At 45.6% G+C, this 13893-nt stretch overlaps 1 protein-coding gene across 5 annotated transcripts in view; it reads left to right on the forward strand.

Annotated features, from left to right (window-relative positions):
- Positions 1–13597, forward strand: part of ULK1 (unc-51 like autophagy activating kinase 1) — a 111875-nt gene extending 98278 nt beyond the window's left edge. For all 5 annotated transcript variants that reach the window (XM_061602273.1, XM_061602275.1, XM_061602276.1 and 2 more), the window contains 8 exons: positions 335–438; positions 797–940; positions 1566–1753; positions 4306–4484; positions 4616–4734; positions 8197–8354; positions 9573–9708; positions 10921–13597. In XM_061602273.1, the coding sequence (XP_061458257.1) occupies positions 335–438; positions 797–940; positions 1566–1753; positions 4306–4484; positions 4616–4734; positions 8197–8354; positions 9573–9708; positions 10921–10976 (1084 nt within the window). In that variant the 3' untranslated portion in view covers positions 10977–13597. The remainder of the gene's footprint in view (positions 1–334; positions 439–796; positions 941–1565; positions 1754–4305; positions 4485–4615; positions 4735–8196; positions 8355–9572; positions 9709–10920) is intronic.
- The last annotated feature ends 296 nt before the right edge of the window (positions 13598–13893 follow it).

Genomic DNA, 13893 nt, shown 5'->3' on the forward strand with positions numbered 1-13893 from the left:
ATATGGCAGATCTGAGGCAGCCCTTGCAAATCTACTTGCTTTTGGGGGTTGAGGCACAGCTTCCATTCCAAGCTCAAAATCGAGCTCTTCCCAGCTGGCAGGCGTTTCAAAGGCCCCACAGATCTGCCTGCTAAGGAGGCCTCCATTTCAAGTGAGAGGCTGTAGCCGTCTCAGCTTGCAGACTTGATGTTCCATAGAGACCCCCTCAAGAAAATGTATTCCTCTTTGAAGACCACAATGCGCCACCTGCCCTTTGCAAGCAGAAATCCACAAAGTCTGTGTGTCTTCCTCAAAGACACTTCTTGTTGTCTTCTCATTTCCCTCTTTTCTTCAGGTCGCTTAGCACCGGCCGCCTCACTGATCTACTTCTCAAAGCTGCTTTTGGGGAAGCCGGCAGCAATGACAGCTTGAACAATGAGAGGCCCATGGAAATCACAGGTACTGGGAGATGGGAAGCACTGAGATTCTGTTCTGTTTTGCTCCTTCTTATTTATTTACTACAGTTGAATCCTGCCTTTCCTTCAAGGAGCTCAAGGCGGTATACGTAGTTCCCTTATCCTCATGACAACCCTGTGGGGTAGGTTAGGCTGATCAGACTGAAGGCCGCTCAGTGAGCTTCATGGCTGAGTGGGGATGTGACCCCTGGAATCTCAGGTCATAGTCCAGCACTCTTAACCACTCTGCCACATTGACTGCCTTCTGTGTCTATCTTTTATGACTCTCATACAGACTGCTGTACAACATCTTGTTGATCTTAACTCATGCCGCTTGGTGTATTGTCATTCTTTCTCCACAGCACCTTCTACTGTGTATGGAGGAAACCTACACTCTGGGGCCAGGGATGGTGGCTCTGCAAGCCCCTCCCCAGTGGTCTTTACTGTTGGATCCCCTCCCAGTGGGATGACACCACCCCAGACCACCAGGACCAGAATGTTTTCAGGTAGTGAATGGTCCTTGCCTTCTTGATACTGTTATCTGGAAGGGAGTTGGATTTGTCTTCTTATTCTCTCTCTCTCACTCACTCACTCACACATGCACTCATGCACACACACACTACCTAAACCTGGTGGGCTTGCTGCTTGTAACACCCTGTTACACCAGAACTCTTGAGCCACTGACTCTGTAGACTCTGGCCTTTTTTGCAGTGGTGACTTTTGAGATATAAGAAAGCTTGGGCGATTTGGCTCCATCCAAAGCTCCACTGGGTCCTGGGCATGCACTGGAGCGCTGGCATACATGTGGAGGCTATTTATTGCAGGAAGAGCTCCATACATGCATCCCCACCAAATGAAGACGCTCCCGCTCACATGGAACGCTGTTCACATTGCTGACATTCACATTGTCATTGGGACGATCAGTTCTATAAAACAAGGCTGTTTGTACTTTGTTGAAGGGATTAATAAAGATAGCTGAGGATTAAAATATAATTTAATGGGAATGAAATCTGTGTTCAGCAAGTTTAATAAATAATCAAAAAGGGGTAAGAATTGATTTCCCCCCCTTCCCTTTGCCCTGAGGCTTCATGTCTAGGTAACTTTTTTCTGTTTTTATTTCAACCTTTTTAGTGGGGTCTTCTAGCTCCCTGAGTTCCGGAGGATCTTTCAGTGGACGGCACTTAATCATGGGGGCTGCTGGGGATTTGCTCGAAGCCCCGTCGGGTGTCAGGTACACTTTGGCTGATCCCGTCACTGCCAACCTGGAAGGAGCAGTTACCTTTGAAGCACCTGAGCTACCAGAGGAGACGCTCATGGAAGTGAGTCGCATGCCGCCCACTGACCCCGCGAACCGAGATGAAAAATAAATAAGGCCAGCTTCATTGATACCTTGCAGTCTTGTGTATATTCCACACATTTCTGGGCTTGTCTGGCATGGACACTGGATGTCTGGCATGGCATTTTTATTATTAGCTTCCCAGGTTTTACTGAAAGCAAATTTCTAGTCCTTAAGACGATTGGAGATAAAAGAACAAAGATGTCAGCTGTGTTGAGTTTCTGCAGCTCTAGGTTGGGGCTTGAGTGCGTAGCTCTTCCTCTTCCCCTGCTGTACCGTAGCAGCCACCAGTCATATCCCTGTTTGCTACCTGCACGCAATCATTAAGAGTGGGAACAATTGCTTGAAAAGTTTAGATGCTGTATTCTGTAGCTGTGCAGTGTACCCACTGCCATGTGCATTTCCAGTGTCCCTGATCTTAGTGAATATTTATCATCTTTGCTCTCTAAAGAGGTCTTGTTCAGTCTTCACAATAACCCTGTGAGGTAGGTTAGCCTAGGAGAGGGCTAGTGAACCTTTGGTTCTCCAGATGTTGCTGGACTACAACTCCCATCATCCCTAACCATTTACCATGGTGGCTGGGGCTGATGGGAGTTGTTGTCCAACAACATGTGGAGGGCCAAAGGTTCCGCAGCCTTGGAGTAGGAAAATGGTTTGCCTGAGGCCACTTAAAAGAGCTCTGTGGCTGAGTGGGGATTTGAAGCCAGATCTCCACGGTTCTAGACCAGCATCTGATCTGCTATAACTACGGGGTTAATTAAGACATTATTTTATCTCTGCCAGTTTGTTTTTGTTTGTTTGATCATCGCAGCTATTTTTAGTCATGATTTTTTTTTTATGGATTGGGTTTTGCTTTCAGGGGCTGCTTGCAGCCGAGAATTGCAGCTTAGAAATGTTAAAACTTTAAAAAAGGTGTAGTGGTAGTGAGTTCCAGTGGTCAACTAGACACCACATTTGGGAAGAATGCTTGCTATATTTTTGTTAAAACCTACAGTGTGTTAATTATCCTTGAGCACTTTGTATTTCTGGTTCCTTCCATTCATTTTTGTGATATATACGGCTGCCATTTGCCTCACAGCTGCCTTCTTTTCTAAGCAAGAGAGGCCTTTTTGACTTCTGTACTAATAGAAGGCGCTCCCAACCCCCTGGCCAATTTGGTTGCTATGGACAATGAAGGGAAGACAGCATCACATTGTAGCTTGTGTTCCCATGAATGGAGTGGAGGTTTGTTTTTTTTAATGGATTTGAGAAGGCTCTCATCTAAGCCAGGAGCTCCCCGAGAAATAAAGCCTGCCTCAGGTTTCCATCTGTATACAGGAGAAGACGTTATCTTTACAGGAATCCTGTGAAAGGAGGGTAGAATTTAAAGGTCTGTGAACAGTAAAAGTAGAGACCATGACAGATAATAAATAGCAAGTGAAATATTGGGCTGATGATGTCAGAATGTTCTCCATCAGTCGTGGAAGCTTTGATTACACCTGATATTTGGATCATGTCAGTGCTTCCTGAAGGAGACTGAACTTCAGGCTCCTTGAAACGTAGTGGCCGGTTCCCACAGCGACCAGGGCATTGTGTTCTTGCCAGATCTCTTAACTGTGGTTAAGAAGAAGCCATTGGTGACTGGCCGCTTTGAGGATCAAACTGGAGAGCGGGTGAGGCCCAGGTTACCCTACAATCTTCTTCCCACCCCACCCCAGATGGACTGTTTTCCATTTGGGTATGCCCAAGAAGCCTCTCTGAAGATGGGCTGTCAATGTCGTTTAAATAATTACTTTTGGATGATGCTCCTGAAGCTTAGCCAATTAACAGATCAGTTTTAAATTTAAATAAATCTGCATATTGTCAATGCCCTCACTAGAGGTGCTGTAGTTTGAGAAACTAAAGGAAGCATAAGCTAATAACTTAGTAAAGAAGAGGGCCCATCCTAGTGGTAACCGTGGCTTGCAACCATGGTACGTAGGTTAAGAGAACCTCCTGGATTAGAGGTAGTCTATCCCTGTGTAGCAGTTACTAAGGGACCAATAGCAAGGGAGGACTATTGTTTCCAGGCACTCCTTGTGGGATTTATGAAAGCTTTTGGTGGGGCACTGTGTAGAACAGAATGCTGAATAGATGGAGTTTTTATTGTAATCCAGCAAGAGTTGCACTGGATCAGCTTCCATCTAGTTCAGTCGGTGGAATCTAGCAGTTTCCTGTTTTGAAGTAGGGGTGGGCAACCTGTGGCTCTCAGCCTAATTTCAGACCTCTGGCAAGAGCAATCTGTCCCTTCGCTGGCAGGAAGAGGGAGAGAGAGAGGGCGTGGCACAGAGAAAGAAGTGACCCCACCCACTGCTGCCATGTTTCCCCCGAAGGATCGCCCCCAAAGGAACGCAGCCCTCAGCATAAAAAAGGTTGCCCATCCCTAGCTTAAAGGTCACAGTCTAGGACTAGATATTGATCTTTGAGTTTTGAATGAACCCACTGCACTTTGATCACTGTGTTCTAGAGCTGACCTGCTAATGAGTTCCTGTGTCCCTTTTGTCTCTCTGGTTACAGCAAGAGCACACGGACATCCTTCGCAGCTTGCGGTTCACTCTGGCCTTTGTCCACTACGTTATGGAGATTGCAGCCATCAAAGGGAGCGCCAGCGAGATGAGTAGTTCGGTGGCTGCTGAGTACCAACTCCAGGAGAGTGTCGTGGCTGACCAGATCAGCCTACTCAGCAAAGAATGGAGGTAAAGGACCAGATTTGGGGAGGCCCCCAAGAGATTCTGATGGCCTGACTTGGTCTTCAAGCAGCTTCACGTGCTTGTTCTGCAGCTATGGGTATGGCAGGTCCATTAATTTGCTTGCGCTTCCTTTGCAGCTATGCAGAACAACTGGTGCTGTACCTGAAGGTAGCAGAGTTGCTGTCCTCCGGTCTGCAGATGGCCATAGACCAGATCCGGGCAGGCAAGCTGTGCCTCTCCTCCACCGTCAAGCAAAGTAAGAGCTCTTATTCAAATGCGGAGAGAGGGAAGGGAATTCTTCAGCCCACTTGGTCCTTATGATTTCAGCATGGCATGCATCCTGATCCACTGTTTCAGTCTGGGATGCTAGGAGAATTGCCCCGTTTTTTCAACTTAGCAAGGAGCAATTCTTGCTCCGAAAGGTAAACCTTGCATCCAGCGATGGCATTGGTCCAGGCCACTTCCAACTTTTGAGGTCCCAAGCCAAAACAAAAATTTAAAAATTACAAAATAAGGCACCCCCACCCTCCAAATTAGAGTGAGGGATTTGTTTATATAATACAGTCATCACAGTCTAATCTTGTACCATCAGAACCAATATATTTTTGTTAATATTGATAAACATTTTACAAAATATTATGACAAAATCTGTATCAGTTAGCAAAAAAAAAAGAGTTTTACCAAATCACATCTCTTATGTTGCTGACTACCAGTTGCTGGAAGCTGCAGGAGGGGAGAGTTCTCTTGTGTTTAGGTCCTGTTTGTGGACTTCCCGTGGACATCTCATTGGCCACTATGAGAACAGGATGCTGGACGAGATAGACCAGTGGTCGGATCCAGCAGGGCTGCTCTTATGTTCTGAAGTTGCTTACATTTGCAGCTCTACAGTGAGAGCAGGTGTTGCATTTTGGTCCAACGTGCACAAAAGCAGTTGCACATAAGAACAAGTGACAACACTTATCAAATGTCAAAAAATTAGCAATTGACTAATCTGGGATGCCCTTTGAGTTTGAGGCTCAGGCCAAATGGCTCTCGTGCTCTCTCTCTCTCTCTCTCTCGTGCTCTCTCTCGTGCTCTCTTTCGCTCTCTCCCCCCCACCTCCTCCTGTCCCTGCCAATTGGCCCTAGTTGTGTCAATCATAGATGCAGGTTCATGCTCCCTGAAGATTTGGGGCCTTTTTTTATGTCATGAATGGTTTAGGTGGATAAGATGAAAAGCAAGAAGGTATACAGCACTAATCCTCTAGCATTTCCTTCACTCCCCCTCACCCCCCAAAAAAAGCCAGGTGAGAGGTAACACATTTTTCAGAAGCTTGGAGGAGCCATGGGTCTTCAGAGACCTATTTCCACCATGAAGTGCTTGTTCATCTGGAGCCTTTGGTCCCCCAGATGCTGCTGGACTAGAACTCCCATAGTCTCTGACCATTGGCCATGCGGCCTGGGGCTAGTGGGAGTTGGGAGCCCAACAACATTTAGAAGGCCACAGGTTCCCCATCCCTGCTATAGGCAAGCCTAGAGATTGCGAGGGGGGAGGGGTTAAAAGGAGCATATCTACACCAGACTTGAATTCATTCAGTGCTAGTACTTCAGTCTCCTGTAGTCTGTGAGGGCTCCTAATAGAAGGGACTCCTAATAGAGAAGTTTCTGTATCTTTGCTAAACTACAGATCCCAGCGTTGTTTGGGAGAAAGCTGTGCCAACAAGCATGTATTTACAGTCTGTACTGTTGAGCTCTTCCAAACAAAAAGGGAAGACGGGTCTGCCCCTGCCATCTCGACCAGCTCTGCTCTTCTCACCTACGTTTTAAAAGCCGTTTTATTTATTTATTTATTAAATTTATTAGTCGCACATCTGGCTGGCTGTCCAGCCACTCTGGGCGACATACAAAATAAAAACATACAAATACATTAAAAATCTCAACAGTAATAATAAAACCTAACCCACCCCAAAAGCCTGCCTGAAGAGCCAATGGAGTTCCCCAATGGAGACATGAATCCTAATGGTTGTCCCACTCCTTCGAGCCAAGGAAGTGACATCAGGGTCCAGGGTGTACACAGGAAGCATCTGCATGCAAGAGAGATGCTCTACCATTGAGCTACGCCCCTTCCCCTAATCTAGAATTTCTAAGCCATATTGCTTTCAGTAGCTGGGTAAGGGAAATACTGAGCGACATTTCAGGGGTCCAGTTTGTGTGGTAGCCTGTTTAGAAAGGCCTGGTTGCCCCTATCTGCCCTCCACAAATGATCTTGCGGGGCGGAGTATAGGTCGGCATGATTTACGTGCAGAAGATCTCGGGTTCAGTCTCCAGCTGGGAGGGACCATAGCTCAGAGGTGGAGAGCACATGCCTTGCATGCCAAAGGCCTTGGGTTCATTCCCAGGTATCCCAGATTAAAAGGATCTGATAGCAAATGGTGAGAGAGGCCTTCACCAGAGACCCCGAAGAGGTGCTCCCAGTTCAGCAGATAGATATTTGGATAGATAGACCAATCTGATCTGAAGCTTGCAGTGCTCCAACTCTCTTCCCCCCCCCCTTTCCTCCTTCCATTACATCCCAGGGTGAAATGAAAATTGAGTTAGCCCAGCATGCGGGATCAGCCTGTCCTGTCCATACTTGTTTTTATCTCTCTCTCAAATTAGGACTCTGCTCTTTGCTTTGTGTTCTGCTGGCTCTAAAATCTGAATGCTGCTACGGGCCTCCACACGCATTCTGACTGCTGGTTCTGGAAAACACGTCGCCTGTTCTGAATATTTCAGCACTTAGCTATGTGCGAGGGCTTAGCGATAATTGATGTGGGTGCAACTTAATAATTACATGTTGTGCCTCTGCTGTTAAATAATATGCAGTCACCCGGCAGGCTGAATCATTCATTTCTTGGCACGAGTTGTTTGGAGAGTACTAGAGGAAAACAGCGTCCAGAGAAGAAAAGAATGTTTACACAATCATTGTATTACAGCGCCATCTATGCACAAGATGGTGGGTACCCATCAAAGTTGTGGGAACCCAAAGTTTGCAGAAGTACTAGAAGTCTTGGGGGGGGGGGAACTTTCATGAGGAACCCCAAATCAACCAACAAGGACTGGGCATGCAAAAGATTCTGGGCCATGGAATCAATCAGTCAATCAATCAATTTATTTCAGTCATAGACCAGATACAGAAAATACAAAAAAAATAAAAACAGATAAAATGTATTACAATTTAAAATTAGTACAACCAATCAAGATTTTAACAAGGATTTGACCTGTACTTTTCTACAAGAAATAGAAGCCGCAATATATTTGGCGACTTTATATGTAACTTGTGGGGAGTAATCTCCCAATAAATAATCAACATAAAAGGATTCTGGTCTACCTGGGAAGGAAATTAAAATAGGGGAAATTAGCTGTTGCCTTAAATCACGATAAAAAGGGCATCTCAATAAAACGTGCACGTTGGATTCAATTTCCCCTTCGCCACAGGGGCAAATTCTTTGACTGTATGGGACCTGGGCATGGAATGCTGACTGGCTGTTGGGGGTGGAAGGGTTGTATCCAGTGTTTGTCCTACTCAGAGTAAACCCATTGAAATTGATGAACCTGAGCGTTAAGTTCATAAATTCCAGTGGGTCTGCTCTAAGTAGGACTAACATGTAAACACTGAGAGACTGTGGATGAGGAATGGCCGGAACTGGAAGCCCTCCTATGATTTTATATCACCTGCTCCTCTTTCTCTTGTTTCCTAGTTGTGAGGAAGCTCAATGACCTGTATAAATCCAGTGTGTCCTCTTGTCATTGCCTGAACATGAGGTTGCAAAGATGGTTCTTGGATAAGCAGAAGCTCATGGATCGCATCAACAGCATCACAGCTGAAAAGCTCATCTTCAGCCACGCTGTGCACATGGTAGGAAAGATGCTTGTTGTGGTTGCTGGGTTGTATATGTGTTTTTGTATTTTGGTGTTTGAGGGTCTGTGGTGGCCTTTGCTGAGCTCTAGAAATGGACACACACACACATATATATATACCCTAGCACCATTTCCCCTGTCCTTTGCATAGGTCTGGCTTCAGGATATGAACAAGAAATCCCCCTTCCCTAATTTGCATTAGCAGCAAGGGATTGATGGAATGTGCAAACAGAAAGAGGACCCCCCCCCCAGTTCTCTGGGAATGCACTCTTTTGCACAGAGCATGACCTTCTGGTGGGAAGAAGGCCATAGCTCAGTAGTAAACGCAGAAGATCAATCCTGGGCCACCCCAGGGATGCAAGGGTCTCCAGACTAGCAAGCAAAGTAGATCTAGTGCTGGACTAGATGGACCCGACAGACTGACTTGCTATAAGGCAGCAGCTTCAGATGGTCACATCTGGTCTTCAGGGTTGTCTTCAGGGCTTTGCACTCTCTTCAAAGTCTTCTGCAAACCACAGAATCCTCTTTGCATCGAGTGCCCAGAACAGGTGGAAACAGTACTCGTAGGAAAGACCTCCCTGGGCGCTCTGAGTGAAGCAAGATTGCTAGTTTTCATGGCTCAGTGGATCCTTTACTGGCCTCTGGGCTTTCGCAGGGGCCTTTCCACCCTGATCCCTCTGGTAGTCTTTGGCATACTTCCTTCTGCTTTACTAGACTCCAGTTATGAACGTTCTGTCTCTTTTCCTGGGGGCCAAAGTGAAAAGCAAGCTTCCTCTGACCCCCAGTATCATCAGTCTCCTGCTTTCTGCCTAAATCTTTTGAAGATGCCCTCTTTCTCTTTGGCAAAAGCAATTAATATCAGCGTAGGTGACTTATTCGTGGTTTGAAATAGTCAGGTGATGCTGCCTGTGACAGGGATGGGTCAGTGTGAAGGGGTTTTCCTCTAGGAGTGCAAGAAAAGGCAGAAGAATCAGCCAGCTCCTTCTGCTTGTCCAGGCTGCTGGTGAACTGGAGATGGAATTCCAAAGCAGATAGAATGTGTGTGCTCAGCCCCACCCATCCTCGCATTAAGAAGGCCTTGTGAAAATGTGTGCCTGAGCAGTTTTGCATTTGGGTGTGTGTGTGTATCTTTGCCTGTGTGTGAATCCAGTCCATTGAGGTAGATTGTAAGCAACACTTGCTAGCAGAATAACCATTGGAGGCATCCCCTCTCCAGGTTCAGGCAGCAGCGCTGGATGAGATGTTCCATCACAGAGAGGATTGTGCCCAACGATACCACAAAGCGTTGCTGCTCATGGAGGGACTCTTGAACATCATCACCGAGCAAGGTGACATCGAGAACATTAATAAATGTAAGGATTCACCACATACTTGAGAGAGAGATGTGACCGTACATTGCACAATGTAGCTGTACCATCAGTATTATTTTTTGTGGGGTGTCTTCCTGATGCACATGGGTAAAACACCACAGAAAGTGTGTTGATGCAGTCATGTGTACAGTGTTAAAACACTGCAAAAACACTGTAAAAAAGCAATGTGCACAGGTCCATCGGTTGCAGAAGCTTGGGAGTGGGGAGACTCATATGAGCTAAAGAAATAAAAGCCAAAGCAAACTGAGTTCCAGGTTAATTTTTGAAATTCTCCTAGATTTAAATGAGAATTCAGGGGGAGTTGGTGGATCATAGGCAGAGCAGATTTGAAGGGGAGAGCGGATCTGCAGTTCCATAATCTGAGGCAAATCGGAGTTCAGGGTGGTATAACGCAGGACAGTTTTACAAGTTTGTAACACATGCACCGTGCAATCCTACACTTGTCTACTCAGAAGTAAGTCCTACTGAGCTTTACCAAAGAATATATTTTGCTTATTGTTTGTATATAAAAAAATTCCCATCAGTACTAAGATCCCCACCACCACTCCTCTTTCTGTGCAGCTGGGAAGGGGAATGAAGCAGGATTCAGTTTGTTTTCACAATTCCTGGCTCTGATGTCGAGTATGAACCAGGAGTTTGTGGTTTAAAATACACTTGTTTTGCAATCAACTCAAGTGTATTTTAAACCACAAACTCCTGGTTCATAGGAGTTGATTGCAAAACAAGCCATATCATGGGTAAGAATCTGGCCTATTCAACAAACTAGAGTTTACTTTGAAACCACAATTCCTGGTTTGTATGTAATGTCAAGCCAGGAATTGGGAGAAGTGAAACTGAATCCTGCTTTATACCTCCTCCTGGCCATGTAGGAAAAGGAGGGGAGAGTGCCTGAGTCAAAGGCTTTGCTAGGGCTCACAGGGGCTCCTGTACATAATGCTTAAACCAGCCTTCCCCAACCTGGTGCCCTCCCAGTGTTATTGTATTCCCAACTCCCATCAGCCCCAACCATTGCAGCCAGTGTTTAGGGATGAGGGGAGTAGGAATCCAACAACATTTGGAGGGCACCAGATTGAGAAGGTTGTGCTAAATAGTGGTTTAGTGTTACGTGCAAACCAGTCCGTGTTACATGTTGGTGTTGCTGGGGTCAGGAGGATTGACAAATGACTCTTTCCCTGCCCCCTTTCTCTTTTTCAGGTAAAATGTGCATTGAACGCAGGCTATCGGCTCTCCTATCCGGGATCTGTGCGTGATGAAAAAGCCTGTTGCCCTTAGCTCTGCAGGTTATCACTTTCGGTCTCTAAACACATGCTGCTGAGATGGGTGAGCCCTATTTGAGCGAGCCCCTTGGCGACAATTTTTTTCAGATGTGATGTCCCTGTTTTGGCACGATTCAAGGAGAACTTGCCCAACACAACACCCCCCAGCTTGGACATCGGCTCTCTCCGCCTCTCTTTTTCAGGGACAGCAGCAAGAATTGTTACGATATTTTTGTCTGAATACAAAGTAGGGGGAAAGGTGGCGACAGATACAGAAGGCTTGTTCCACCCACCCCACTCACCATTTGGTGGAAGAGAGCTGGAGAAATACATTTTGAAAAGGATCAAACGTCCTTCATGCTTTGATTGCAGAGGACAGAGCTGTCGCTGAGCTGGCCTTGTCCTGAGTGTTGGGGATGCTCTAGCACCATGGTCCACTGCTGGCAGTGGATGCATCAAACGCTTCTGCCATGGAATGAAGAAGTTTCTCCAGAAGGGGACACCGTTATTTAGAAAGAATGTCAATTTTACAGTCTAGGCCAGTTATGTCCTCACCCCCCATCTGCTGATAGCCAATCACTTGGGAGCGTTCTAGGGCACTGCAATTTGTCTGCTTTTATGACGCTCTCCCTTCTTGCTGCATGGGAAGAACAACAGCGATCACATGGCGGTGAAAGCCCCAAGCTCACCTTGCTTGAGAAACATTGGCTCTTTAGTCTTCTACAGCAGTGCTGGAAATCTTGAGTTCAGAGTACCTCACCTGCATGACAGACAGAAGCAGGAGGGTCGGGTGGGAGGGAAGCCGTTCGTCATTTACTGTTGGATATGGACAGAGCTAAAGATAACTTTTTATATAGATAGAGCTATATCTAAATACAGACTGGAGCAACAAAACGTGACTCTAAACTATATTGCATCGGTCTCAAATAGCCAAAATGTTTTTCGTCACCCAAAAGGGAGTTGTTAAGTAGATGCATGGTTAAACCCTTCTCCTCCCATCAACACGTGTCCAGCTTGAGAAACCATCTGTGCTGCTTTTGGCTATTGGCCAGATAAGTGATCCATCCTCCCAGAGGGACAGGAGACAATAAAAGCAACACACACACACACACTCACTAGCTTTGTGAATCAAAGGAGCACTTTACGGACATTATGAACTTGAACTATGGACGCTTGGTATCCTGCAGTGATCCAAAACTGTCATAACTTCTAGGAATGCTGTTCTCCTGCCTTCCCCACCCACCTCCCATTGGCTCATACATTGTTTGTTGTTTTTAAAAAAATTGCACTACAAGTGTGTATGTATATGTGTGTGTGTGTATATATATATATTAATATATATTACCAAGTTAGTATATATTAATATGTATACGATATAATGTATAGTGTAATTGTGTTTTATCTGTACTGTATTTTATGCTTGTGGGGAGAAAAAGAAATGAACAATCACGCAGTCTGTGTTCTCTTTATGACAAGCAGTGATAGGTTGAAAATGTTCAGTACCAATAATAGTTTGCTTTACTTGTTTTTTTCTAAACGGATGCGCCGTTCGAAGGTCCACACTTTCTGAAAACTCGAGGGAAAGATCTTGATGTTGTGTGTGTTTCATTTTTTTCACCGTTTGTGTTTTTTATAAAACGAACAACTTTTATTAGCTCTTCCACTTTTTCAGAATTCTCCCCAACCACCACCACAGCCCCCCAATTTAAGGCAACTACATAGCCAAAAAAGAGAAGGCAGCCTGTGTGTGTGTGTGTGTGTTTCTGTATGGTTGTGTGTTTTCTGTGTATTTGGGCTGAGGATATTGTGCCTGCAAGCAAATGCCTGTCGGACAGACCTGTGGGATGCCTTTTTGTGGTGATGCCTCCTCCCCTCCCCTGTGCGCATGTTTTTTATAGAATTGACCCATTTTACAGCAGTATTTTGTCTGTGCTAGGCTAGAAAGCATCCTTGGCAAATGAAACTAGGATTTTCATGTTTTGTTCCTTTTTGTTTTTAGAAGGCTGGGTCAAATATATTTATTTGCACATGGTTGGTTTGCTTATTACGTGTGTGTGTATTTTTCCCCCCTTTAAAAATATGCAAGGAACAGCCTCATTGACTTTTGAAACCAGTTTCATAGCTCCTCGCAATAGGTGTTGTCAGGGGGATTCTTTAAAAAAAAAAAAAAAAACCCACCATATCTTCATGTGCATAGCCAGCACATTTTGATGGGATCCATGGCTTGCACCAGCTCTTCATCATCACCTCTCTATATTCTGCTTCTATAGCAATTCTGTCGTGCCTAGTGCAAATAAAAGATTCTCGGGCCTTTTGAACTGCTACCATTTTCATAAAGCACTGTCAGTCGTAGTTGTCGGCTTTGAGTCAGTGGGAAATGCCGGCATGGGTTTGCTGTAGCACATTATTAACTGAAGGGCTGCTACACTGGTAAGCTGTTTTGATATTTGGTTGCTGAATTGGATTGATGGTCCGTTATGATGTTGCTCTCTGCCTTTGGTTTCTATCGACAAGCTTTTCTGTAGCTTGACAATTCACATCTGCCCCAGATGCACTATACCAGCCTTTCCCAACCAGTGTGCCTCCAGATGTTGTTGGACCACAACTCCCATCAGCCTCAGCCAGCATTGCCAATGGCTGAGGCTGATGGGAGTTGTGGTCCAACAACATTTGGAGCCACACCGTTTGGGAAAGGCTGCACTATGCATTTAAAGCTCTGTGATACTACTTTAAACACTCATGGCTTCCCCCAAACAATCCTGTGAGATGAAGTTTGTTAAGGGTGCCGAGAGTTGTTAGGAGACCCTTTATTCCCTTCACAGAGCTACAATTCCCAGAGTTCCCTGGGAAGAGGGATTGATTGCTAATCCACTCTGGGAACTGGAGCTCTGTGATGGGTCTCTTTTAACAG

Source organism: Rhineura floridana, chromosome 19 (genome assembly GCF_030035675.1).
Source record: "Rhineura floridana isolate rRhiFlo1 chromosome 19, rRhiFlo1.hap2, whole genome shotgun sequence".
NCBI classification, from domain to species: domain Eukaryota; kingdom Metazoa; phylum Chordata; class Lepidosauria; order Squamata; family Rhineuridae; genus Rhineura; species Rhineura floridana.